Source organism: Physella acuta, unplaced genomic scaffold (assembly GCF_028476545.2).
Source record: "Physella acuta isolate Inbredline_101_S28 unplaced genomic scaffold, ASM2847654v3 ptg000538l, whole genome shotgun sequence".
Lineage (NCBI taxonomy): Eukaryota > Metazoa > Mollusca > Gastropoda > Physidae > Physella > Physella acuta.
In genome coordinates this window covers 538,154-563,897 of record NW_026732057.1, presented here as the reverse complement: position 1 = coordinate 563,897, position 25,744 = coordinate 538,154, and the positions used below count along the sequence as shown (strand labels likewise).

The 25,744-nt window shown below is 38.0% G+C and overlaps 2 protein-coding genes across 4 annotated transcripts; both read right to left on the bottom strand.

Annotated features, from left to right (window-relative positions):
* Positions 1-126: 126 nt before the first annotated feature.
* LOC131945866 (Y+L amino acid transporter 2) lies at positions 127-4,612 on the bottom strand. The gene is made up of 5 exons (XM_059306477.1): positions 4,426-4,612; positions 3,203-3,304; positions 1,336-1,488; positions 528-653; positions 127-131 (listed from the first exon to the last, which is right to left on the bottom strand). Exons 1-5 carry the CDS (start codon positions 4,610-4,612, stop codon positions 127-129), a joined length of 573 nt encoding a protein of 190 aa, XP_059162460.1.
* A 2,341-nt stretch (positions 4,613-6,953) lies between these two features.
* LOC131945879 (b(0,+)-type amino acid transporter 1) lies at positions 6,954-25,341 on the bottom strand. 3 transcript variants are annotated; one of them, XM_059306491.1, is made up of 14 exons: positions 25,248-25,341; positions 24,905-25,001; positions 23,607-23,708; positions 23,358-23,467; positions 22,878-23,007; positions 15,461-15,586; positions 14,937-15,036; positions 13,713-13,757; positions 12,106-12,229; positions 11,825-11,928; positions 11,292-11,388; positions 8,798-8,950; positions 8,312-8,483; positions 6,954-7,470 (listed from the first exon to the last, which is right to left on the bottom strand). In XM_059306491.1, the coding sequence occupies exons 1-14, from the start codon at positions 25,272-25,274 to the stop codon at positions 7,400-7,402; spliced, it is 1,458 nt and encodes a 485-aa protein (XP_059162474.1). In that variant the 5' UTR covers positions 25,275-25,341; the 3' UTR covers positions 6,954-7,399. The 3 variants fall into 3 exon arrangements, with proteins under 3 accessions (XP_059162474.1, XP_059162476.1, XP_059162475.1); XM_059306493.1 differs by lacking the exon at positions 25,248-25,341 and adding an exon at positions 25,190-25,214; XM_059306492.1 differs by lacking the exon at positions 25,248-25,341 and adding an exon at positions 25,133-25,147.
* Between the last annotated feature and the right edge of the window lie 403 nt (positions 25,342-25,744).

Sequence of the window (25,744 nt, the reverse complement as noted above, 5' to 3'; positions counted from 1 at the left end):
AGTAAATATCAAAGTTAACAAGGTAGTTTAGTAAGTGTAAGCAGTATTTTATATTGACAGTTTTGTGAATTATTTGGCGAGGCAATGGAGCGTGGTTTAACTTTCATTTAAGTCAAAATAAAAAGACTACTCTGAATCAGATTTAGTAAACTCTTTTTTACAATAGCTTATCTCTGAGGTACAAGTGTTCCACTTCAGCTTACTTCTTGGTAATGTGTGTCACTACACATGTAATCTAGGTAATGTGTTTTACTGTCGCTAAATTGTAATTATTTATTTACTGCAACTTACTTCTGAGTAATTCGTGTTTTATTGCAACTTACTTCTGAGTAATTCTTGTTTTACTGCAACTTACTTCTGAGTAATGTGTGTTACTGCAGCTTAATTTTACGTAATGTGATTTACTGCAGCTAACTCCTGAGCAACGCGTGATACTGCGGCTTACTTTTAAATAATGCGTGTATTACTGCAGTTTACTTCTCTGGAATTACGTAACCTCTTCTATAACTTGAACAAAAGTATCTCACCTTGAGCTATGGCCACCAGACCGGTCACTACAATGACCGCTAGAGCCAGCAACTTGCAGAATGTGGTGACGACAGAGACATGAGCGCTGTAGCGAGTGCCAGAACAGTTCACAAGGTAGAGGGTAACTAGTGGGGATGAAAATAAGTACAGGTGGGCCTAGTATATTAAAAATATCATATTAGTATTGTAACTACGGTTAGGACAAATTAGTACGGATTCGAATAAATAATAAATTACTATACGCTTTTCTAAAGTAGGCTTTATTTTTTTTTTCTTAAGCTAGCCTACATCTTTCAGTTTATCACTACCATTATTTACGATTTTAAAATAATTAACTGTAGCGGAAGTAAGTTATATATATTTTTAACGTTTAATAAAATATTCACTTTTGGTTTGAAAAATACTAGCTGGTAATTACAATAAAGAGTATTTGGTGACCTACTTACAAGCCCCATAGGGTAGGTAAGTAATCAGATACGTAGACGTCATATATATATATATATATATATATATATATATATATATATATATATATATATATATATATATATATATATATATATATATATATATATATATATATATATATATATATAAAACCGCTGTTAAATTGTTGAATTTGAGTCAGTTACTAAGCGTAGTTAAGTATGCTCACCGTCATATTAACACCCTAACTACAGAATAACAACTGCACCCAACAACCAAAATATAACAACACCGCACAACTATAACTTAACAATAACGTCCAACTAAAGACTAACACCAAATAGGTAGTACAAATTAATGGATCACTAAACAGGTACTGACATAAACCAGTGGCGGCGACAATTTTCTCCAGCTGTACAGGTGTGCCACAGGTGGGCAGGAGGGGAACCAGGTACCTGGCGAACGTCAGGGATTGGATGACCAGAGAACCAGGTACTGTGATGAAGGTGTACTGTTGGAAAAACATGACAATGTCTGGAAATAGCATGCATATAAAGGCAGAAGAGATATCAACTCAAAGAATGTTTAGTGTTGATAAACACAAACTAAACAATACGAAGCTGTTATGTTATGACAGATAATTTGTTTCAAGTTAAATGACAGATTTATGTCTTTAATCCATGGTGTGGGCCTTCGTGGTCAAATGGTAGGGCATACGATGTTAACCCTTAGGTTTCGAGTTCGAATCCGTGTTTCAGTCTATAAAACATCCCTGATTCCACTCATGCTAGGGAATGTAAAGCAGGCTGGGCATAGTGCTGACCACACTATACCTTCAAATCCCGAGGTTATAGAAACAGGAGAACTCTACTTCACTTACCCTATATATCATCAGGTTTGAAAGGTACTCTACTTGACACCCATTTTGACTACATACTGAAGGAAGTGAACTAAAAACACAAATTACATTTACCAAAATAGAATAAAGAAACGAAACATAGTTGCCAAATCCCAGATGGATGTAGGTGTATGAGCCGCCAGATCGGGGTATCAAGGTGCCAAGCTCAACGTAACAGAGGGCGTCTGGAGATGGATTAAAATGTTGGTCTAGATAACGCGAATACAAGTAAACATTCCTATTTAAACCTAGCGATTCTTTGGGCAGATGAAATAGAGTGTATGTGTTGCTTGATCTCGCACAAAGGATGTTGTGTTCAGTACTATGCACATGCGTCTTTACTTTCCCCAACGTTAGCCAGGTACCCATCAGAGCTGGATGGACTCAGGGACGTCCTACAATCACAACTCCGAACCGAGATCCAAACTCGAAACCTTCTGGCTAGCGGCAAAATACTCTACCATTCGACCCACAGATAAAGTGAGGGACCATAGACATTATTTAGTAGTTCATGTATTATCTATCTTTTACTGATGTCAAGAACACGGTGTAATTATCGTCAGTGGCGTAGGCAGGGGGGTTAGGGGGGGTCATAAACCCCCCCCCAAATAGACACCTCGGTATATATATAAAAAGTATGAGGGGGGTGCAAATCGAAAGTTTGAGGGGGGGGGGGGTGCAAATCAAAAGTTTGTCCCCGGGTAAAAATTGGAACCCCCCCCCCCCCCCCCCTTGAGACGATCCTGGCTACGCCACTGATTATCGTTATAGTTAGTCGGCTTTATATTATTGGACTTGAGCAAAGTATGCAAGAGCACTATGTGGACTGTTTCAAACTGGAAATGTCTTCACAAAAAAATTAGACTTTTGGCTTACTTCTAGAGTGCAGGTCTATTAATACTATTAAAGTATATTTAAATAAAAGTCATGTCGATTTATCGTAAGTAGGGTTACGCGATTTTTAGATTCTTTAAAATTGTTTTTGCGTATATATTAAAAGTTATATATTTCTAACCGGATCAATATATTTCTTCTTCTTCTTCGTTATTGGACGGGTTTTTACTCCAACACAATCTTGTATTACGTGTTAACCTGTAATGTGCAATATAGGCCGTTGACTCAGATTTAAGCCTGCTTTTCTTTTTGGATTTGCTTCAACAGCTTTCGTCCAACAAAGAAAAAACAACAGCCGTTATATGTATGTGCCCAGCTATCGAGCCTCATCCGCCCGTGGGTTCGAACTCGGGACTTATCGGTTTAGCAGCTATGAGCGTTACCGATTCTACTAAAATATTTGAAATCTCAGAATTAAAGTATACAATGTATAGCTTTTAAATAAATAATTCTTACCACCAAGGGCGATAATCCCAGCTATTGCCCAGACAATCATGCACAGCCCAACCGATCCAGTAGCAACAAGAACGCCCTTAGGTGAGATAAAAATTCCAGATCCTAAAAGAAATTTAACTTATTGACTCAGTATAAAACATGTCATTTGACGAACGCCATCCAAAACATACGTTAGGTTTGGGCCCCTGAGTTCGCTTTTGTCTTATTTCTTATGGTAAAAATAAGGAAAGTTTCCTTTTCGAACCCTCAAGGTTTCACCCTGTTTCTGTGATCTCGACGTTAAGGGATAGCGCGATCTGCAATATGCCCAGCCGCCTTCACTTTCCCTAACGCGAGTTAGGTACTAGGTTGACCTAGGAACGTTTTACTAACTCAAACCCGGATTAGAACTTCAGATTTCCGGGTTAGCAGTCTAGCGCTCTACCGTTAGACCACGACTTTCTAGTTTAAGTGTGACTGTAGCTTAGAGTTAGCCTTAATATAGTGAATATGTTGTTTATATCAGACTTCGGTAAAGTCTACTATACTCGAAATAAAGTAACAAAGATGGGTGTGTCGTATGATTTCACGATACACTACCATCATGGGTGTGAGCCGGGATACGGCCTGGGAAGTATATGTCAAATTTGGGGTGGGTGTGGTAATCAGGTTACAGGTGTATGTTTATATGTAGCTACTTTCCATAAGAAGGGTGTCAAATAAAAATGACATGAACCTACCAACGATGTTGTGGTTGTCAATTGACAAGATCATATTAATGATGTTGTGAATAACAAATCCCACGAACCTACCACAGATACTGTAGATCTCACATGATATTAACCTACCAGTGGTGCTGTGAATGTCCAATAGCACAAATCTATAAATGATGATGTAGATGTAGAATCACGTAAACCTATCACTGATAATGTTGATGTCACATAGCATAAACCTACCAATGATGATGTAGATGTCAAATCACATGAACCTACCAATGATACTGTAGATACCAAATGGCATGAACCTACCAATGTGGCTGTGAATGTCAAATGACATCAACCTACCAATGATGCTTTATATATCAAAAGACATGAACCTACTAATGATACTGTATATATCAAAAGACATGAACCTACTAATGATACTGTAGATATCAAAAGACATAAAACTACTAATGATACTGTAGTTATCAAAATACATGAACCTACCAATGATACTGTAGATATCAAAAGACATGAACCTACCTATGATACTGTAGATATCAAAAGACATGAACCTACCAATGATACTGAGGATGACAAATGACATTAACCTACCAATAATACTGTGAATGTCAAATGACATGAACCTACCAATGATACTGCCAATAACAATGGACGTAGCTCCTATGAGTCCCAGTTCTTTCTTCAACACTACATTACCGTTTGGCATTTTCAAAACAATGGAACTCACTAAAAACAAATAATTCTAAACCAATTATAAAACAAACCTAATAAGTTGATAAGCGTGTTTTAATGTACCTTAAATATATAACTGTTAGTGATACATCAACAGGCGCTAATTAATGAGGTCAGCTGCTTTAGGGTCAAGTAATTACATCATTCAATTATTAGCATGTGTTTACAAATTGGAGCGGAAACAATTCATGTTGCACTCCTTTGAGGTCAAAGGTCGAAAAAAATCCCACACACATCTTTCGTACAAATTGTTTTGCGCTCACCAATGTGTAACAAAATGTTACTATCTATATGTCTAATTTATGGATGGCGTGGTTTTGTAGTAGAGCATAAGACTGCTAACCCGAAGGTCTCGAGTTTGAAGCACTAGGAGAGTCCGTAGAACGACCATGAGTCCATCCACTTATGATGGGTACCCGACACAAGTTAGAGAATAAAAGGTGGCTTGGCATATTGCTGACCGCCCCTTCCTTTCATATGCCGATGACAAGAAACATATGAACTCTATTTCACTTGAACTTCTGAACGTTATGTTTAAAAGGGGACATTGTGTATTTGTTTAAATTACTGCTTTATTATATATAATAATATTATAATGTTTATAATAATAAATCACAAAAATATTTATATTATGCTTGAGCATTTTATTTAGATCTACAGAGTTATGCATCCGTGTACATTTGTGTTCACAAAATGTGTTTTAGGTACTTACTTTTAGCGTTTTTTCTTCATATTGTCGTATAATCAAAATTGATTGTGGATACTTTTGCAATATGTAGTTTAACAGAGGAGATTATATAAACGAATCACGATGGTAAAATACCCTTAGATGGTTTGAAGATGTTTAGAATCGCATTAAGAACAATTTTCCATTTAGTCGTTTTGTTTCCTTTTTCAGACTTTAAAATTCACAGGTCAGATGAGGCTGATTTTATGTTTTTGACCTCGGTATGTAAAGGTGAGAAAGTGGTCAGCATTTTTGCCAAGTCAACGTTACTTTCCCTAACTTGAGTCAGGTACCCATTAAAGCTGGGCTGGATCAGGGACGTCTTACGGACTAAAAATTAAACCAGTGGCGTAGCAAGAGGGGGGGTGCGGACCGCACAGGGTGACACCATTTATGGGGGGGGTGACACCAAGGCAAAAAAATAGCAAAATATATAGAAAAAAATGATAATTCCTCTTAATTAAGTGATTAACTCGAGTGTTAAATAGTCTTTTAAGAGGTGCAAATCTAAAGTTTGAATGGGGGGGGGGAGTGCAAATCGAAATATTAATGGGGGGGGGGGGGTGTAAATCGAAAGTTTGAGGGGGGGGGATGCAAATTGAAAGTTTTAGGGGGGGGGTACAAATCGAAAATTGAAAGTTTGTCACTGGGACAAACTACGCCTCTGAGGGGTGATACCATTAAGTGCCGCTACGCCATTGGTTTAGAGTGAGATCCGATCTCGAGCAGTTGAGCGTATTAAAACCCGAAAACGCCGTCCAGACAATTTAGTTGTGTTTATTTTTTACTTTCCCACTTTACTAATCATATCAGCAGTTTTAATCAAATGACGCCGGAACCACTTAGATATATGGCAAATGAAGTAGAGTCAGTCTGCAACGCATGGCGTTGTTTACGTTCCCAGACTAGTGACAGGTACCAATAAGTGCTGGATTGACTCAGGGACGTCCTGAGGACTCAAGTTCAGACTGACATCCAAACTCGAGACTTTCGTGTTAACATTCATGTGCTCCATAACCCGACCACGCCGTCCCGACTAATTACTTGCGTTAATTATTTATTTCCCTCTTTACTAATTAGTACTTTTGATTGAATGACACTGAAACCAGTTAGATATATTGCAGAGGAAGTAGAGTCAGTCTGTAAGACATGGTCCATCTTTACGTTCCCAGACTAGTGACATGTACCCATTACTGCTGGGTTGATTCATCCTATGTACGCTGTAAGGACTATGACTAAGTATGACACATTTACCACAGCTTAAATTAATCGGCTTAAATTTGTTCCACCATGAAAACACAAACCATGAACAGCCAAACACTTAATTACCATAATTTATTTGTCATACATGTGACATGCGTTTACAATTTTCAAAAATAATCAACTGTAAATATAACAAAATGAACGTGCAAATGAAAAAGCATCGACATGAATGAATTAATTAACCAAATAATGGCATTGCAAGTGTTGCATGACAATGTTGTATCTAGGTCAAGCGCCGTGTGTTACGTGAGGAATTTGGTCGCTAAAGAATTTATTATTTGGTGGGTACATATAGTTCAGGTGGCCATATTACACACCCCACCCCCCGTCAACACCCTTTCCCATGTCCCTCCCACCCACTCCCGTACCACATCAATCAACTTGTAATTGTCACTACATGGTGAAAATGGAATAAAATTGATGATTCGTTCCGTGCGCGGAAAAGATCACTCTACTGATCACGATTCATCATTTTAATGTCACTATGTAAAATAAACTTTGTTGAACCTAACCTAAGAAATAAAAAAAAAATTACTTAGTTGAACATAACAAACTAGAGTGAGAAATAAATAAACAATTTCTTGAAAAACATATTGCAAGTAGACCATAAATAAAATTTATTTATGATATACTTATTTAAAACATTTTATGTTTTAAATAAGTATATCATTTATGATTTTTAGTTTTAAAAATTCATGATTTAATTTATTCTTTTAAATAAGTTTATTTCGCAGCAAGTGTACATTATTTTACGATATCTTCCACTCATAATTAGTCCGTGTCAGCATTTCTGAATGGTGGAGAGAGACGGAATACGAGTTGAGCCACAGTAACACAGTTATCTGTGGGGGAAATAAAGTATTTTTGTTAGGTTTTTTTTTTTTTGTTAACCGGTAATACTTGGATGAAATTAATTAGACAAAGCAAACATGTTGTCATCAGTCAAATCACTTAAATCAAAAAGCATTTTAAAATTCTCAAATGTATGAAATGTTAGTAAGCTAATTTCTTTAATTTTAGAACTTTTAGAATGCCATTAATTAAAAAAACATTAAGCGAGTTTCGTGAACGAAAATTGTTGCTGAAAATGTGTCGGCTAACGATTCGATTTTTTAAATAATCAAAGGACTTGTGTATCTTAAGCTAATGCATTGTAGTTTGTTTTCCCCCTTCATGCCCAAGACACATGCGGCAGATGAAGTAGAGTTCTATTGTTTCAGATACCTCGGTGTATAAAAGTGGTCAGCACTATGCCCAGCCTACTTTGTTTCCTTAACGTGAGTTAGGTACCCATCAGAGCTGGGTTGACTCAGGGACGGTCTACTGACTTGAACCAGGATTCGAACTCGAGACTTACGGGTTAGCAGTCCAGCTCTCTACCGCTAGACCACTCCGTCTCACGTGTGTGTACACAAGCGTTAATTCGCTCTGTGTGTACAAAGTTTCAAGTGATACTGAAAATTATGCCGGCTAACGCTTCGATTATAAAAAAAATAATTTTAAGAACTTTTTATACCTCAAAATAATGTAGTTTAGTTGGGGAAGTAGATTGTGGGATGGGTGTGATCATGTGATGAGTGAAATGTGGCGTCATTAATATTTATTAAAAAATAAATAAAAAATTCCACGATATCTAGGTCTAGCTTGTTATAAAACGAAAATGGATTTTTTTTTTAAACTGACCATAAAAAGGCACCTTGAAGTGAAAGTGTATGAAGACGAGGTACAACAATGTAGCACAGACGATAAAACCGCCCCCTACATAGACGTACTCAATCTGTGGCTCGATGATTAAAGGGGCGAGAAACAGGTAAATGTTCATCAGTATCATTAGTACAGGCATGAGTAGTGGGACCTGGTCAAACAGGAGAGAAAAGGATAATTGTTTATTTAACTGTATCCGTCCTCATAGGTCGATGATAAAAACTGTAATACATAAGCGAACATGGCAAGGTAAACTAACGCTATAAAATTACAAATCTGAGCAAAAACAAAAAACTATTCAAGTCCATTATAATGTTAATTACTGTAATAAGTATGTACTGTGTACTGTATTATTAAAACAAAATAAATATTTTGAAAGACACTTTTCTCTACACAAAGCTGACCGAGTGTCTATGCCGACAAATGAGCTCTAGTAAAGTAAATAAATTGCCTGTATCGCTTTACCTTGACTATTCTCTTGACGTGATTAAACGACCTGTATCGGAATTTGATCAAAGCCACGTAAATGGCGATTTTAAAAATAGTTCCCAGGAAACCGAGGTAGTTGATGATTGAGCCAATCTCACCAAAGGCAAGCCACAGGAGGGACATGGACAGCTGAAAAATAATTAACAACTGATGTTACGGTCAAAGCCCGAAGTCGGCCAATGCTAGGATTGGCCGGCCAATCCGCGCATTGGCCAATATCGCCTCCCATAGGTCGGTCAAAGTCCGAAACTTTGCTTGATTTCGGCCTTTGGCCGGCCAGTCCGCGGACTGGCCATGGTGGACCGGCCAAAGTCTTAATTAGAAGCTCATCTGGCTAGGGACGACCGGCCAAAGTTCGAATTAGAAGATCATGAGCAGATTTTGGTTTTTTTTTATGCCGTAAGGATCATGAAATTAAGTCTTTATTGATTATTAATTAAAGTAAATGACAGAAACATTCAAATTTTTTATTGTACTATAGTCTCAATCTATCAATATCATCATTTGTTACAACAAGTTGAACTTTTATGGCATTTAGAATTACATAGCAGCTTGTTATTTTTACACTTGCAGAGATTTGTTGTGCACTTAGTTGTGCAATTGCAGCGAGTGTAGCCTTGGCCCCCAGTCAATGATTGTGAAGATGCGATGGTTCGTAGTGATTTTTCCTCAGTGCTAACTGACGACAATAAGAGCAGTTTTTCGTGAAGAATTGAAAACTCACTTTTAGCATACAGTTGTTTTAGAACACCATGTGCCGTTCCTAATTTGTAGAAACCGCCCTCAACGCTCATGACAACTGCAATCACGCTTCGGGGATCACCGTGACCTCTGTCAACATCTGGAAAACGGATGCGTACATTGTCACCCACTTCACCATCTTTAAATTTTGTATTTGATGTTTTAAGCATCTTAGCACCTTGAGTTTGCAAGCCAGTATGAGCTGCTGACCTGTGTTCCATGATGTCTTGTTTGTTGTGACACAATCTGCAGGTAATGTTCCCTCCGTACCCTTCGTCTGCTTCATTGGGTATTCCACAAATAGCATGGACATCGTTGCCACAGTATCCAAAAGAATGAGCTGCACTACAATGTTTTTCACAAACTATACAGAATCTGTTGGCCACATAATTGTCACGCAACTGGTCTGGACGTTCAGCCACGGCAGTAGATGTGTTAGCTGAGGATGTCGTTGCATTTATGGCAACCTCCATTTCTTGTTCAATGTTCTCAAGATCTTCCTCAGTAACTATTTTATCGAGAGCCCATATATGGAAACTAACATGGATTTACATTTTTTTCTTTTGACAGCCATCTGCTATGTCTGTCTCATGGTCTGACGGCCCTTTTGATCCATGTCGCCTTGCATATAGAATGCTATATAAACAAGAGCTAAACAATACGTTACTTTCAATGAAAACGCACCCAGAATAATGAAAATGCGATCACAACTTAGTCTAGATAGAACATTGGCCAGGACATACCGGCCAGTGCGCGCATTGGCCGGCCGATGTACAAAATACGCTGTCAAGTTTAAGCGCTTCGGACTTTGGCCAGCACGTCCCGGCCAGTGCGCGCATTGGCCGGCCAATGTACGAAATACGATCTTAGTGCTAAGTTCTTCGGGCTTTGGCCAAGAGAGCCGGCCAATGCGCGGATGGGTCGGCCAATCCTAGCATTGGCCGCACTTCGGGCTTTGACCGTAACATATATATATATATATATATATATATATATATATATATATATATATATATATATATATATATATATATATATATATATATATATATATATATATATATGTATATATGTGTATATATATATATATGTATATATGTATATATGTGTATATATGTATATATATATATATATATATATATATATATATATATATATATATATATATATATATATATATATATATATATATATATGTATATATATATATATATATATATATATATATATATATATATATATATATATATATATATATATATATATATATGTATATATATATATATATATATATATATATATATATATATGTGTGTGTGTGTGTGTGTGTGTGTGTGTATTACGATTATACACTTTTGACTTTACAATACGTATTAATTCAACTGTTAAGATTCATTTAGAAAGTACTATTATATGCTGTAGTTTATATTTTAAGTCACCGTTTATTAGATTTAGTTTGAAAACAAAATTACAAATTAAATTGACTTTTAGAAGAGATATGTTTTGACTTATAATTTTTAGGTCATGATTAATTAATTACATCCGTTGTTATGAAACGTAGAAAGAAAAAAACATTGGTTCATAGGTTTTAAAGCTTACAAATAGTATCTTACCCATTTTCCTCAAAGTTAAAAATCTTTATTAACAACTAGTAAAAACTGCGTAACAAAAAACAACCTTGATATATTTAATTGAGAGAAGAGTTTGTAAATTAAAATTTAGAGAGTACCAGTGTTGTCATAGAGCTGACTGGGGTCAGCCAATCAACTTGAATGTAGCTTAGTAGGTCTGGCAAGATTCCATCTCTTGCTGCCGCGTAGGTCATTCTGTGAAGACAATTTAAAAAAAAAAAACAATTTTAATTTAATTTACTTACTTTTTGTAAAACTAAAACGTTTATCGGTTAACGGGAGCATCATGGGAACCAGTAGCGGAACTACAGTGCCGCCAGCCCCCGCAATGCGTGAGACCCAGGCAGTAATGGGGCCCACAGCCGACCTTAATACCTTAATATATATATATATAAAAATATATGGTAGAGGCGTAGCGAGAGGGGGGGGGTGCAAATCGAAAGTTTGAGGGCGGGGTGTAAATCGAAAGCTTGAGGGGAGGGGGGTGCAAATCGAAATGGCCCTTTTTTTCTAGTTCCGCCACTGATGGGATCAAATAATTACACGTAGCACTGGGCTAGCAGTTAATAAAGATATAATATCAATTATTATCGTAAGTTAAGTTTTTTTTTCTATAGTAGTAGATGACAACCTGCTAGAACTTAACAAGCTGATGCTTGTAGTTCCCAGCGTGGAGATGACGACAGCCATTGGTATGATGCCAGCAGCCGGACCCAGTGTTCGCTGGGCAAAGAGCTGTTGAGTTGTGACTTTTATATATATATGCATATATATATATATATATATATATATATATATATATATATATATATATATATATATATATATATATATATATATATGTAAATTAATTTATCTACATAGATTTACTATTAAAGATATTAAAATAAAAACATGTTTTCAGATACTGACCACAGCAACAGCCCTGGTACCAATCATTTCAGTTTTGGTCATCACAGCTATATAAGCGATGTTGGTCAGTATATACATTACAACGACAACGAGAATTCCGAAAATCAAAGCTCGGGGTATACTCCTAGAAAGAAAATGATAAGCATACAATATATAAATACTGATAAAGAAAGATATTTCGATACAAAATACAAAACTCGATTAGAAATGGCTAGAATTTATTTAGACATAAGTTCAAACATAAGGAAGTAAAAGTACATCTAAAAATAAATAAAGCCGAAATCCCTCGGTCTGAAACCCTTCAATTTTTACACACATGTAAAGATTTTTGGTATTAAAGAAAATCAAGTTAATTTTTTTCAATGATAGGCATGGGTATGAAGTTATCGTTAGTGGTAGAAATAGTGATAGGGATAAGTGTGAAGATAGAGTAAGGGCAAGGGTTAGTAAATGTTATTTACGGAACAAGTTAGGTCTGTTGTTTCCTGTTTTCTGTTTCGTATTGTGTAGCATGGCTGGAGAAAATACACAATACCACTTGTTTCGTACTTTGTAGGATTGTCTAGACATTACATAATTTTTTTTAAATCAGAAAATCTTAATTCTTGTTACACCTCGTTATAACAGAGGGGTCTTTCATATAAAATATTTTAAAAAGTAACAAGGAAATGATTATTTCTTTGTATGCCCACTGGTCTGTCGGCTTTGTCTGTCGGCCTTTTTAATATCGGTCTTTAATTCACATCACATATGTGCTTTGTCAATTTTTACATGCGTCTAAAATGCTATACAAATACAAGCCTGGGATTACATTGCTCACAATTAAGCCGTTTTTTTCTGAATAAATGAAAATAATATCACACCGAAGCAAACATCTGATATTGGAACATAATAGAAGTATACGTTATTTTCTGATATATCGGACACTGGACGAAATCCTCGGATAGATCCTGAAATAGCCGGCCCTATTTAGAACTGGCTTCACTTCGGGCTCTAGCCTATACACACACACACACACACACACATATATATATATATATATATATATATATATATATATATATATATATATATATATATATATATATATATATATATATATATATATATGTATATATATATATATATATATATATATATATATATATATATATATATATATATATATATATATATATATATATATATAGGCCCTATATATATATATATATATATATATATATATATATATATATATATATATATATATATAGGGCCTATATATATATATATATATATATATATATATATATATATATATATATATATATATATATATATATATATATATATATATATATATATATATATATATATATATATACCCGGGTGTGTCTCTTTATAAAACTTATTGATCATATGTATACATAACTGAACATCTTTCGTGATACATATTTTATTTTAAAAAGCGGATATAAACAGTTTTTGAATTGTACATTAAGTCTTACACACTCAATTAATACCCCTTAGCATGAGTAATTCTCCTCCCGCTCCCCCCCCCCCCCCACGTCGTCAACATACGCACACACACTTCTCAACCTTTACCACAAGACGAAAGGTCTACTTACTTCGTTGGGTTTTTTATTTCTTCAACTACTCGGGTCACGTCATCACTGGTGTAAGGGAAATATAATTTTAATCAGTCAGCCGTGTTTCTAGTACGTTTATTCCCGTAATATCTTGTAAAGTCGTATTGTAGTAAGAACTAGTAATTCCGTAATATCTTGTAAAGTCGTATTGTAGTAAGAACTAGTAATTCCGTAATATCTTGTAAAGTCGTATTATAGTAAGAACTAGTAATTCCGTAATATCTTGTAAAGTCGTATTATAGTAAGAACTAGTAATTCCGTAATATCTTGTAAAGTCGTATTATAGTAAGAACTAGTAATTCCGTAATATCTTGTAAAGTCGTATTATAGTAAGAACTAGTAATTCCGTAATATCTTGTAAAGTCGTATTATAGTAAGAACTAGTAATTCCGTAATATCTTGTAAAGTCGTATTATAGTAAGAACTAGTAATTCCGTAATATCTTGTAAAGTCGTATTATAGTAAGAACTAGTAATTCCGTAATATCTTGTAAAGTCGTATTATAGTAAGAACTAGTAATTCCGTAATATCTTGTAAAGTCGTATTGTAGTAAGAACTAGTAATTCCGTAATATCTTGTAAAGTCGTATTATAGTAAGAACTAGTAATTCCGTAATATCTTGTAAAGTAGTATTATAGTAAGAACTAGTAATTCCGTAATATCTTGTAAAGTCGTATTATAGTAAGAACTGTTTAAATGCCGTAATATCTTCTAAAGTGATATTCTTTCAACATGCGGACGTTTTAATATGTGTACGAATTTTGTGTGTTGTATTGTTTTAGGGGAATGGCATTTACAAAATTCCTAGGGTGTGTAATGTGAGTAAACTAGACTTATTAATCTTTAGTTGATTTATATCCCTCTAAATCAATCTATAAGAATTTTTTTTATATTAGAATTATTGGGTGTCTTAGGTTAAGTATTTATAGTAGTACGCAATGTATTTAACTGTAAATTCAAAGTACACCAAGACAGTCTTTAAAAAATGAAAAAAAGACTTAATGATTAATAGTTAATCGTAAATTAAGCTTGCGTTTAGACAGTCTTAGTGTCCAGATTCAAATAATAGAACACTAGACCATTGTAGTATAAACATTTAGCCCTATATAAAATAACAAGCTAAGTTGTAAATGTACTACAGTTATATAAGGCTACTATAACAGGTTCATAATTTGAACACGGAGTGTCATAAGGTTGACCTACCCTCCACTTGTGGCCCAGATGGCGCTGTAGAGAGCTAAGGCTAAAGACGCGGGCTGTCTAGAAGTCCCAGAAAAACCCGTGCCTAGTTCATTGGTGGTTCCTAGAGGAAACAGAAAATAGATTTGTTATATTTTAGTCCAGGCATTCACACAAAACATCTGCTAAATTAGTGTCAAATCTATAAAACAAGCATATATGTAGCTTAGATTGCTCAAAACAATGAGTCAATATAAGTAGAGGAAGTCGAGGTCTAGTGGTATAGCGATAGACTACTAACCCGAAAGTCTCATGTTTGAATCCGCTTTCAAGTTAGCACAAAACTTCCCTGAGTTCACCCAGCTCTGATGGGTACCTAACTCATGTTCGGGAAAGTAAAGGCAGCTGGGCATAGTTCTGACCACACTATCCCTTTACATGCAGAATTCACAGAAACTCAAGTTCACTTGCCCAAGGACAGCCAGGTTCGAAAAGTGATCTTTATTTTTAAATATAAGTGACCATTTTTCCCCTGCGCCTTAGCCTACCTTGAGCTATAGCCACCAGACCAGTGACTATTATGACCGCTAGAGCCAGCAACTTGCAGAAGGTTGTAATAATAGAAACGTGAGCGCCGTAGCGAGTGCCAAAACAGTTCACAAGGTACAAGGTAACTGTGAGTAGAAGAAAGTATGGTATTATTTCTTAGAGAGTATGTGTTTAACTAGAAAAGATACATAAATATAGTTTTTTTTAATTTCCCTTATATATATATATATATATATATATATATATATATATATATATAAAGAGAGAGGCCTATCTTATATTATATATATATATATATATATGTAAATGTATATGTAGGCCTATATATGAAGGCATATATATATATGGGCCTATATTATTTATACAGGCCTATATATATATATATATATATATAAATATATATATGCATATATATTATTATTTATATGTGTAGATATGTACATATATATACATATATATATATATATATATATGTAACTAGGGGAAGTTACCAGAGACAGAAGAACGCAGTACAGCGCTGTCAACTTTGACACGACTGATGTAATAACGCAGGTGTTGGCTGATAACGATCAGAAAGCCAAGGCGTAGTATCTTGGGAAGCGATACGAGAAGAACGCAATACGGTCTGTCAACTTTGATGTGACAGGATGCAGATGGCTTATTAAATCGGACTGTACGACAGAAGCGGCGTAATTAACATTCTGATGCAACGATTAGAATCGATTACGATTACGATTATGATAGAACCGAATACGATTACGAATACGAAGGGGATATATAGGAAGGCGACGGCTGAGCTCGCGGTCGGTGTGTGTCTCCCTCTCTCTCTCGATCAGTCAGTCAGTGTGGCAGTATCAAGTTGGTTATTGAACGGGTTAGCCGTATTGTGTTAAGAAGGACGATAGACATGTGCATTCAGTTATGTGAAGACTAGTGAGGACTGTTGGGGGTCAGTTGATTCAGACTATTATTGTGAAGCACTCCTTTTGATTCATTATATTATTGTGAAGCATTTCTTTGATTCATGTAATAAAGGGATCAATAGCGAACCTGCATCTTCGAGTATCTATACTGTGGTCGATGTTGTGTAGAATGAGTGGTTAGACTCGGTAACATTTGGCGTTGTCGAGCAGAACTCGTTAACATTTGGCACTACAGGCAAATAGTCTCGTTACATTTGGCGCTGCGGACAGGATGAATTCAACGAGACTTGCCGCTTGAGGCACCCATAGTCAACCTTGTTCATAACTGTGTTTCGTGTGTGTGTGAATTCGGACATTCAGGAACAGTGAAAATTGAGGAACGAGGAAAATTTTTCATACACACACGGTAAGAAAGAACTTTTTTTTTTTACTCAAGGAATAAAATGTCTACTCTGGACGAGAAGCAGACCCATATTGTGGTCCTGCCCAGAGAGTCCCACATTAACAAATTTTACGGGGACGGTGATCCAGCTTTAACCAACAGGTTCAGTGAAGAGGTCAAAGCGGCCTGGGCCTCGAGACACATGTCACCAGAGGAAAGATTAAGACTGCTGATGGGCAGTATAGGAGAGACGGTTAGGGCAGAGGTCAAATGCCACGATAAAACCATCCAATCAGATCCAAATAAGGTGCTGGATCTAATCATGGAGACCTTTGGGGAGAGACGGTCGGGATCGCAACTGCTATCGGGGTTCGTAGGCTTAAAGCAGAGAATGGCGGAGAGTGTGATGGAGTATTCACACCGTATGAACAGGGCCTTTGATTCGGTAAAGGGCAAAACACCTGACATTGATGTACGCCTACTGAGGGACCATTTCATCGAGGGGCTAGCAACCCCGATCTTAAGGAGAGAGTTGAAAGAGGAGGTCCACAAAGACCCGCAGTTGACCTTCCTTCAGGTCAGGAACTCAGCGATCCGCAGGTCCGAGGATGAGGACCAACCGAACTGTTCGGTGGACAAAGTCTCTGTGCCGGAACATAAACCATCCCCACCCACAGGGACCGGCACAGTGGAAACCATGATGGCTCAACTGTTGGCCCACCTGGATAAGGTTGACCAACGATTGGAGAGGTTAGAAAGCAGGTCAACAGCTGAGAATCAGGAAAAGAACGGGACAAAACAGAGACAGGTTGGACGGCCGCGACCCGCCGGTCCATCGCTCCGGTGGACGGCTGACGGTCGACCAATTTGCTTGTCCTGTTCACAACCCGGACATATGGCACGGTACTGTCAGGGAAACGGTCGTCCTCTGTAAGGCAGGGCCAGGCTACAGAGGGGCGAGGTTATGGCCCAAGAAACAAAATGATGGGAGTCTGTCCCGAAATGGTGATTACGATTGGGGACATCGCGGTGAAGGCAATTGTGGATACAGGCTCCCAGGTGACGACAATTACGGAAAATTTTTACACCAAATGGATGAAAGGAAAAGACCATAGGTTGAGGTCTGACACATGCATGCGCCTGACGGCAGCTAATGGACTAACTATTCCATACTGTGGTTATTTTCTGGCGGATGTCGTGGTGGCGGGACATAGGTTGAAGCAGGTTGGGGTGTTCGTTACGAAACACAACCTAGAGACAAATGTGTCAAATATACCTTGCCTGTTGGGCATGAATATTCTTGGCCAGTTGCCAGAATTTCTTACAAATATTGTCGGATCGACCACACCAGGTCGGGGATCCAAGTTGGCCAGGTTTGCCAAGACCAGAGGAAGGATATCAGTCCCGGCAAACACGGTCAAGGCAATCACATTACAAATTGGTGATAGAAGCGTGAATGGTGATGTGATGATAGAACCATGTGGCGCCGCACTGAGGGCAGGCGTCGTGTTACTGCGGACATACACATCAGCGGAAAATGGACTAGTTCAAGGATTAGTGGCAAATGTTTTGGATGAGGAAATTTTTATACCGCCTAATACTCTGGTAGGAGTACCACAGAACGTCGAGGTACTAAGGTCGGCACAGTGCATCGAACTGAGCAATACCAGCAGTAATGAAGTAACAATTAGGTCGGTCAATGTGACGGCCGAGGTGAAGAAAGAGGATGGCCGATCATATACATTCCCGGAAACTGAGGACCCAAAACTAAATGAATTGCTGAATAAGTTCAGGGATATATTTGCCTCGTACGAGGGTGATTTGGGTTACACGGAAGTAATAAAACACCAGATACCCTTACTACAGGACAGGCCTGTGGCGCAACCTTATCGAAGATTACCACCAAGTCACTACTCGGCGGTGAAAGCACACCTGAACGATCTACTAAAAAAGGGAATTATTACAACCAGCACTAGCCCGTATGCGGCACCGATAGTAGTGGTAAAAAAGAAGTCAGGGGAGATAAGACTGTGTTGTGATTACCGGAAATTGAACAATATCACAAGAAGGGATGCATTCCCCTTGCCTCGTATTGATGAATGTCTTGATGCGTTGGGGGGAGCAAGATTTTTTTCTACCTTAGATTTGGCTAGCGGCTACCACCAAGTGGCCATGCACCCCAACGATCAACATAAGACTGCATTTATTTCTCCACTGGGACTGTACGAGTGGACCCGTATGCCGTTTGGTCTAACTAATGCGCCTGCTACATTCCAGCGAGTAATGCAGAGTGCTATGAGTGACTTTCTATTTCAAATAATGTTGGTGTACTTGGATGATATACTAGTTTACTCAAAAACTTGGGAGGACCATCTAAAAAGATTAGAACAAGTGTTTCTCCGTCTTAGGGAGATAGGAGTAAAGCTGAACCCAGACAAATGCGGCTTCGGTCTGAAATCGGTACGTTTTTTGGGTTATGTGATTTCGTCGGATGGCATCGCCACTGACCCAGATAAAATTGCAGCTGTTAAAGAATGGAAACAGCCAACAACCACGGTAGAGGTCAGATCATTCTTGGGCTTTGCTTCCTATTATAGAAAATTTGTACCTGGTTTTGCAAAAATTGCCGCACCGTTGCATGACTTGGTAAACAAAATGACAAAGAAACACAGTAAGGAGAAAAAGAAAGGCAAAACACAACTGATAGGTGAATTATGGACTGATGAATGCCTGAACTCGTTTAAGCTCTTGAAAAAGGCTTTGACAGAGACGCCGATATTAGGATACGCGGACCTTGACAAACCATTTCGGCTAGAAATTGACGCCAGCTCTAAAGGTCTGGGAGCTGTGCTATCACAACAACAAAAGCAAGGTTTCAGGGTTATTGCGTATGCCAGTCGAGCTCTGAAGGAATCAGAGAAGAACATGACAAATTACAGCGCCATGAAACTAGAACTTTTGACATTAAAATGGGCTGTGACTGAAAAATTCAGGGACTATCTATTAGGTGCTAAATGTGTGGTATACACTGACAATAACCCCCTGAGTCACCTAAAGACAGCAAAGTTGGGATCCATCGAACAGCGATGGGCAGCAGAATTGGCGCTCTTTGACCTGGAGATAAAATATCGCCCGGGGCGGTCCAATGGCAATGCGGACGCTTTATCAAGGAATCCGTACGAGAGACCGGGCGATGAGGAAGAAACGCTGACAGGAATATGTGGGGTCAGAGCGTCAACAGATATCCCTCACGGGGTGCAAGTGATGCAAAACGGACAGACCGGGGTGGAGCACATATCCACAGAGCCCGGACATATGGACATTAGTGATTTTAATTGCCTTAATCACAAAGAGATAAGAGATGCCCAGAGAACGGATAGTGGCTTACAGCCGCTGTTGAAACACGTCCAGGAACAAAAATTCCCAGGAAGAAGGGAAAGAGAACAATTTGGTCGAGAAACAAAGAAAATACTGAGTCAGTGGGACCGTCTCAGTATAAAGGATGGTGTTCTCATGCGGAGGATTCATGACCAAATTGATGGGACAATACACCAGGTGGTGGTGCCTGGACAATTACGAGAAGAAGTGCTAAGGTTGGCACATGACAGGGCAGGACACCAGGGTCAGGACAGGACGCACAAAATATTACGACGGAGGTGTTACTGGCCCAATATGGAAATGGAGGTCAAACGCCATTGTGAGGCTTGTGTGAGGTGTCAGCATGCGAAAATGCCAGTTGTCAAAATGAGACAGCCATCAGGACACCTACTAGCGACAAAACCACTAGAGATTGTGGCTATGGACTTTACGTCGTTGGAGCAATCATCGGATGGGACGGAACATGTGTTGGTAGTGACTGATGTATTCACCAAATGGACTGTGGCGGTGCCCACACGAGATCAGACTGCCAAAACAGTGGCAAAGGTCTTAATAGAACATTGGTTCATCAAATATGGCATACCAAGACAATTACACTCTGACCAAGGAAGGGCCTTTGAGTCAGAAGTAATTAACCAACTGTGCAGCCACTACGCGATCAACAAATCTAGAACAACCACATTTAATCCGAAAGGAAACGGACAGTGCGAGCGGTTCAACCGCAGCATGCATGATTTGCTGCGTACTCTAGAACCTGAACAGAAAAAACGTTGGCCTGATTTTCTCCCGGAGTTGGTATATCTATACAACTGCACCCCCCATGCCACAACCGGCTTTTCGCCACACATGTTGCTGTTCGGACGGGAGGCTCGACTCCCTCTTGACTTGTTCCTAGGAAAAAAGGAGAGTATGACTGGCTCATACACTGCACTGGAATATGTGAATGAACATATGAGACGAATTAGAGAAATGTACAGGGTAGTACAGGAAAGACTAGAACATGAAGCACGGCGAAGGGAACCGCCGGTACAGACAAAGGACCCGCCACTCAAACTGAACGACAGGGTATTACTGCGTAGCCACCCGTTAGGCAGAAACAAAATCCACGACCTCTGGGGACAGGAGATATGGCAAGTCGTGGAGATGCCTAAAGTAGCAGGTGGCCCCTTTAAGATAAGACCCATCGATCACACCAAACCGGATCGGTGGGCGAATATTGCTCAATTAAAGAAATATTGTCATAGTCAAGAAGAGCAGTTACACACAAGGAAACCCAAGACAATTAGGGAACCGGAAACTATAACGGAAATTCACATACCCATCCCGGGGCCGTGTCACCATCAACAGAACAACAGCGATACACAAGTGGAGGATAACGGCAACGAAGAGGATCCCGTTCCTCCCAGAAGCAGAGAGACAGTAGACCATCAGATAAGTGGTCCGCGGAGAAGTTTGAGAAACAGAAAGAATACGAAATTTTTTGTCAGCAACCATCAATTCTTTCATGGTCGCGCTGGTATGAGAACAGACTGTTCAAAAAGTCATACAAGTGAACTGGTGAAGGCACCAAACGAAAAAAGGTGGATGTGAATTCTAGAACTGTTTTGTGTCTGAGGAAGATGATGTAGACACATTTGATATGTGAAATAGGGATAACTGTCAATCTTATACGAATGTGACGACATTGACAGTGAGTGGAACAATAAATTTTTTTACGGTGGTGCGATTGACTTTGAAGGACTGCACCTGCCAAGCGTTGTTTGTGGTTGATAACACACAAAAAAAGGCAGGGGTGGATGTAACTAGGGGAAGTTACCAGAGACAGAAGAACGCAGTACAGCGCTGTCAACTTTGACACGACTGATGTAATAACGCAGGTGTTGGCTGATAACGATCAGAAAGCCAAGGCGTAGTATCTTGGGAAGCGATACGAGAAGAACGCAATACGGTCTGTCAACTTTGATGTGACAGGATGCAGATGGCTTATTAAATCGGACTGTACGACAGAAGCGGCGTAATTAACATTCTGATGCAACGATTAGAATCGATTACGATTACGATTATGATAGAACGGAATACGATTACGAATACGAAGGGGATATATAGGAAGGCGACGGCTGAGCTCGCGGTCGGTGTGTGTCTCCCTCTCTCTCTCGATCAGTCAGTCAGTGTGGCAGTATCAAGTTGGTTATTGAACGGGTTAGCCGTATTGTGTTAAGAAGGACGATAGACATGTGCATTCAGTTATGTGAAGACTAGTGAGGACTGTTGGGGGTCAGTTGATTCAGACTATTATTGTGAAGCACTCCTTTTGATTCATTATATTATTGTGAAGCATTTCTTTGATTCATGTAATAAAAGGATCAATAGCGAACCTGCATCTTCGAGTATCTATACTGTGGTCGATGTTGTGTAGAATGAGTGGTTAGACTCGGTAACATTTGGCGTTGTCGAGCAGAACTCGTTAACATTTGGCACTACAGGCAAATAGTCTCGTTACATATATATATATGTATATGTATATATAGGCCTATCTATATATATATATATGTATATATAAGTATGTTTATTATTTTATATGCATACAACTCTATCTCTCTCTCTCTCTCTCTCTCTCTCTCTCTCTATATATATATATATATATATATATATATATATATATATATATATATATATATATAGTTCTGTGTGTATGTATATGTATATAGTGCTAAATTAAAGTGCATTACTCACTGAGGCCAGCAGCGGCGAGAAACTTCTCCAACAACTCAGGTGAACCACAGGTGGGTATGACAGACACCAGGTACTTGGCGAAGGTCAGCATGAAAACAACAAACACGCCAGGTGTTATGATGAATGTGGCCTGTAGGGTTCAAGCAAATTGTGAGTTCTTGTAGGTACGCATGCAATTTTTAAACCTTCTTTGAGTAAGACTATGGGAATAACTTGAAGCGGACGTCGTGAAAGAGTTTAGATTAATTTTGAGTACACCAATGTTTAAAGCAGCCTAAATCTTGTTAAATTATAACCCCACCATGCTTCCGTTTTTTTTAATCATTCCCCCTTCTCTTCGTGATACTGAAATGAAAACTGGTCAAAGACAATTTATTATATAATGCACAATGACATTATTATGTTATATTCTAATATGTTACTTCTTTATTTTAAAACTGTTGTATTAAAGGAATGAACTAAACATTACAACTGACGTACCTGAATAATATACAAAAACGAAACAAACTTTCCAAATCCCAGAAAAAGGTAAGTGTAAGTACCGCCAGATTTGGGTATTAGTGTACCAAGCTCAGCGTAACAAAGGGCATCTAGTGGGGGAGAAAATATAAAAGTATCCGTCTTTAATTTTGTCACAAAAATTTTAATAATAAAAACGTAATTAATTGGTGTGTTATCATTAAAAATCATGCCGCGAATTTCACGTTTATTTATATTTAGCTATCTTACCACAAAGGGCTATAATCCCGGCTATGACCCAGACAATCATGCACAGGGCTACGGACCCACTGGCTTCAAGGACCCCTTTTGGTGAGATGAAAATTCCAGAACCTGGACAATTTTAAACAACATCATTGCTCGTGCAATTTTCCCATGGATTTGTACCCTTGAATAATTTTGTTTTTGTGATTTTAAAATGCAATTTTTAAAAAAAAATCAGATTTGAACTAATGATTGAACTCTGAAATAGAGTTTTAGGATATTTTATATATTACAGCCATGCAAAAAAAAACATGGCAATCGAAGAAAACCTCTACATAGAGCAATTGCAGTCTTTTCAAAAGTAATGTCCTACTGTATGGCAGTGAATGCTGAAAAGTAACAACCACTACCAGAAAATCACTGGACTCTTTCCGAAACTAAATCCTTACTGAGGATAAAAGGCATACACTGGCCTAACACCATCGTCAATGATAGAGTACTAGATTAGATGGAAATAGAAGCAGTTTCCGCAATAATCGAAAAAAAGAATCTGGCGATCGATAACGCACGTCGTAAGAATTAATCCAGATGACCTAGCAGGAATGGCGATAAATTGGGCGCCTTAAGGAAAAAGAAAGCGAGGAATGCCAAGGGAGACGTCGAAGCTCACGGCGGGGAAGCATCTGGCAGAGGCAGAACTGTCTTGGGGGTGATGCCTGGAAAATTTCCAGAGACCGACGAAAGTGGGGGGAGATTTCTGTGGCTGCCCCATCTGTCTTGGACACAAAAAGAAAAAGATGATGATGTATTACAACACAGAGAATATTTTCCTCGGTAGCAACGAAAGACGAAACTGAAGCTTTTCCTACGGAGCCGGAAGAGTTTTTACCCAGTCTTGTATCATCACTTGGTTCAAATAATAAGATTGTGAGAGCATGTTATTCGTCTTATACAAAAAAGAATATTTAATAGTGCATTGAGTTGACACAAATATATTTAAAATAATGATGAGCCTGACAAAAGATTATAGAAGTTGTGTTATTTCAGTTATGCTAAACATTGTATGATGTGGCTATGTCATGACAACGCGTCGTGAACCTGCAGTTGGTCAATTGATGTCAAATTATATTACCCTAACAATGAGGTTATTAGTAACAATCAATCTAAATGGATATGAATCTGAAAATGATGTTGTGAATATCAAACACCTACCACTGAGATGATGCTGTTGATGTGAAATGTCATAAATTTAGCAACGATGCTGTAGATGTCAAATGACATAAACATACTAATGACACTGTGGATGACAAATGACATGAACATACCAATGATACTGCCAATCACAATGGACGTTGCTCCTATAAGTCCAAGTTCTCTTTTTAACTCCACCTTTTCCTTAACGGAAGAGTTTTCCTTCATTTTCTAAATTTAATTGAACACAAACTTTTCTACAATCACGGGTAAAAAATAACAACTCCAATTTATTTTTTTAAATATGAAAACAAAATCATTGGAAAAATGTTTAGTACATAAATTTAATCATAAACCAACACATTTCTTGCAGGTTTACGAGAATTAATTTAATACAGACAATTTAAATGTGCACGTACTGGTATCTAAACGGTGGTAACCTACGACAATTGAAATAATGATAACGTAACAGCTTACCGACATGTCTTCAACACTAGGCTTCATACAGTTATCTTAATCAAGCGCTACATTCGCTTCAGCCAGAACTGACGCGTGTCATGTAAGAGATAGGGGTGGGTCCATGTCTTGATTAGTTACTACTGAGACGTGCTTAATATTCACTTACACAAATAAAGATGGTTGTGCACTATGTGTTGTTAATGTATGAACTGAGTAAAATACAGATTTTTTCCTATAAATAAAGTTTTGACATTTGATATTGGCATTGGGTATAGGACATCACCCCTATCCCCGTTAATTACTCCCCCTCACGTCAATTACCCCAACCCCTGGACATTTCCCTCTGACATTTCTTAATGTCCGGATGTCCTTGCTATTAATATTGAAGGAGCTGAGCCGCGCCGTAAGCATACGCTGCTATTTAGTTGTTTTATTTTCTACTTTTCAGTAATTCATAATTTATGAATTCGACACTACCCTCCCTTCTCCACTTGTAGATGGTGGAAGAGGCTCAC

Excerpts from the sequence above, each read along its gene's own strand:
- LOC131945866 (XM_059306477.1), bottom strand. The coding sequence starts at position 4,612 with ATGCCAAACGGTAATGTAGTGTTGAAGAAAGAACTGGGACTCATAGGA. Across the intron at positions 3,305-4,425 it reads TGATATCTACAGTATCATAG|GATCTGGAATTTTTATCTCA; the intron begins GTAGGTTCATGT and ends AATTTCTTTTAG. Across the intron at positions 654-1,335 it reads TGTCGCCGCCACTGGTTTAT|TTACCCTCTACCTTGTGAAC; the intron begins GTCAGTACCTGT and ends CATCCCCACTAG.
- LOC131945879 (XM_059306491.1), bottom strand. The coding sequence starts at position 25,274 with ATGAAGCCTAGTGTTGAAGACATGTCG. Across the intron at positions 13,758-14,936 it reads ATCTGGGCCACAAGTGGAGG|TGATGACGTGACCCGAGTAG; the intron begins GTAGGTCAACCT and ends CCCTTACACCAG. Across the intron at positions 7,471-8,311 it reads CTTCAAGGTGCCTTTTTATG|ATAACTGTGTTACTGTGGCT; the intron begins GTCAGTTTAAAA and ends TTTCCCCCACAG.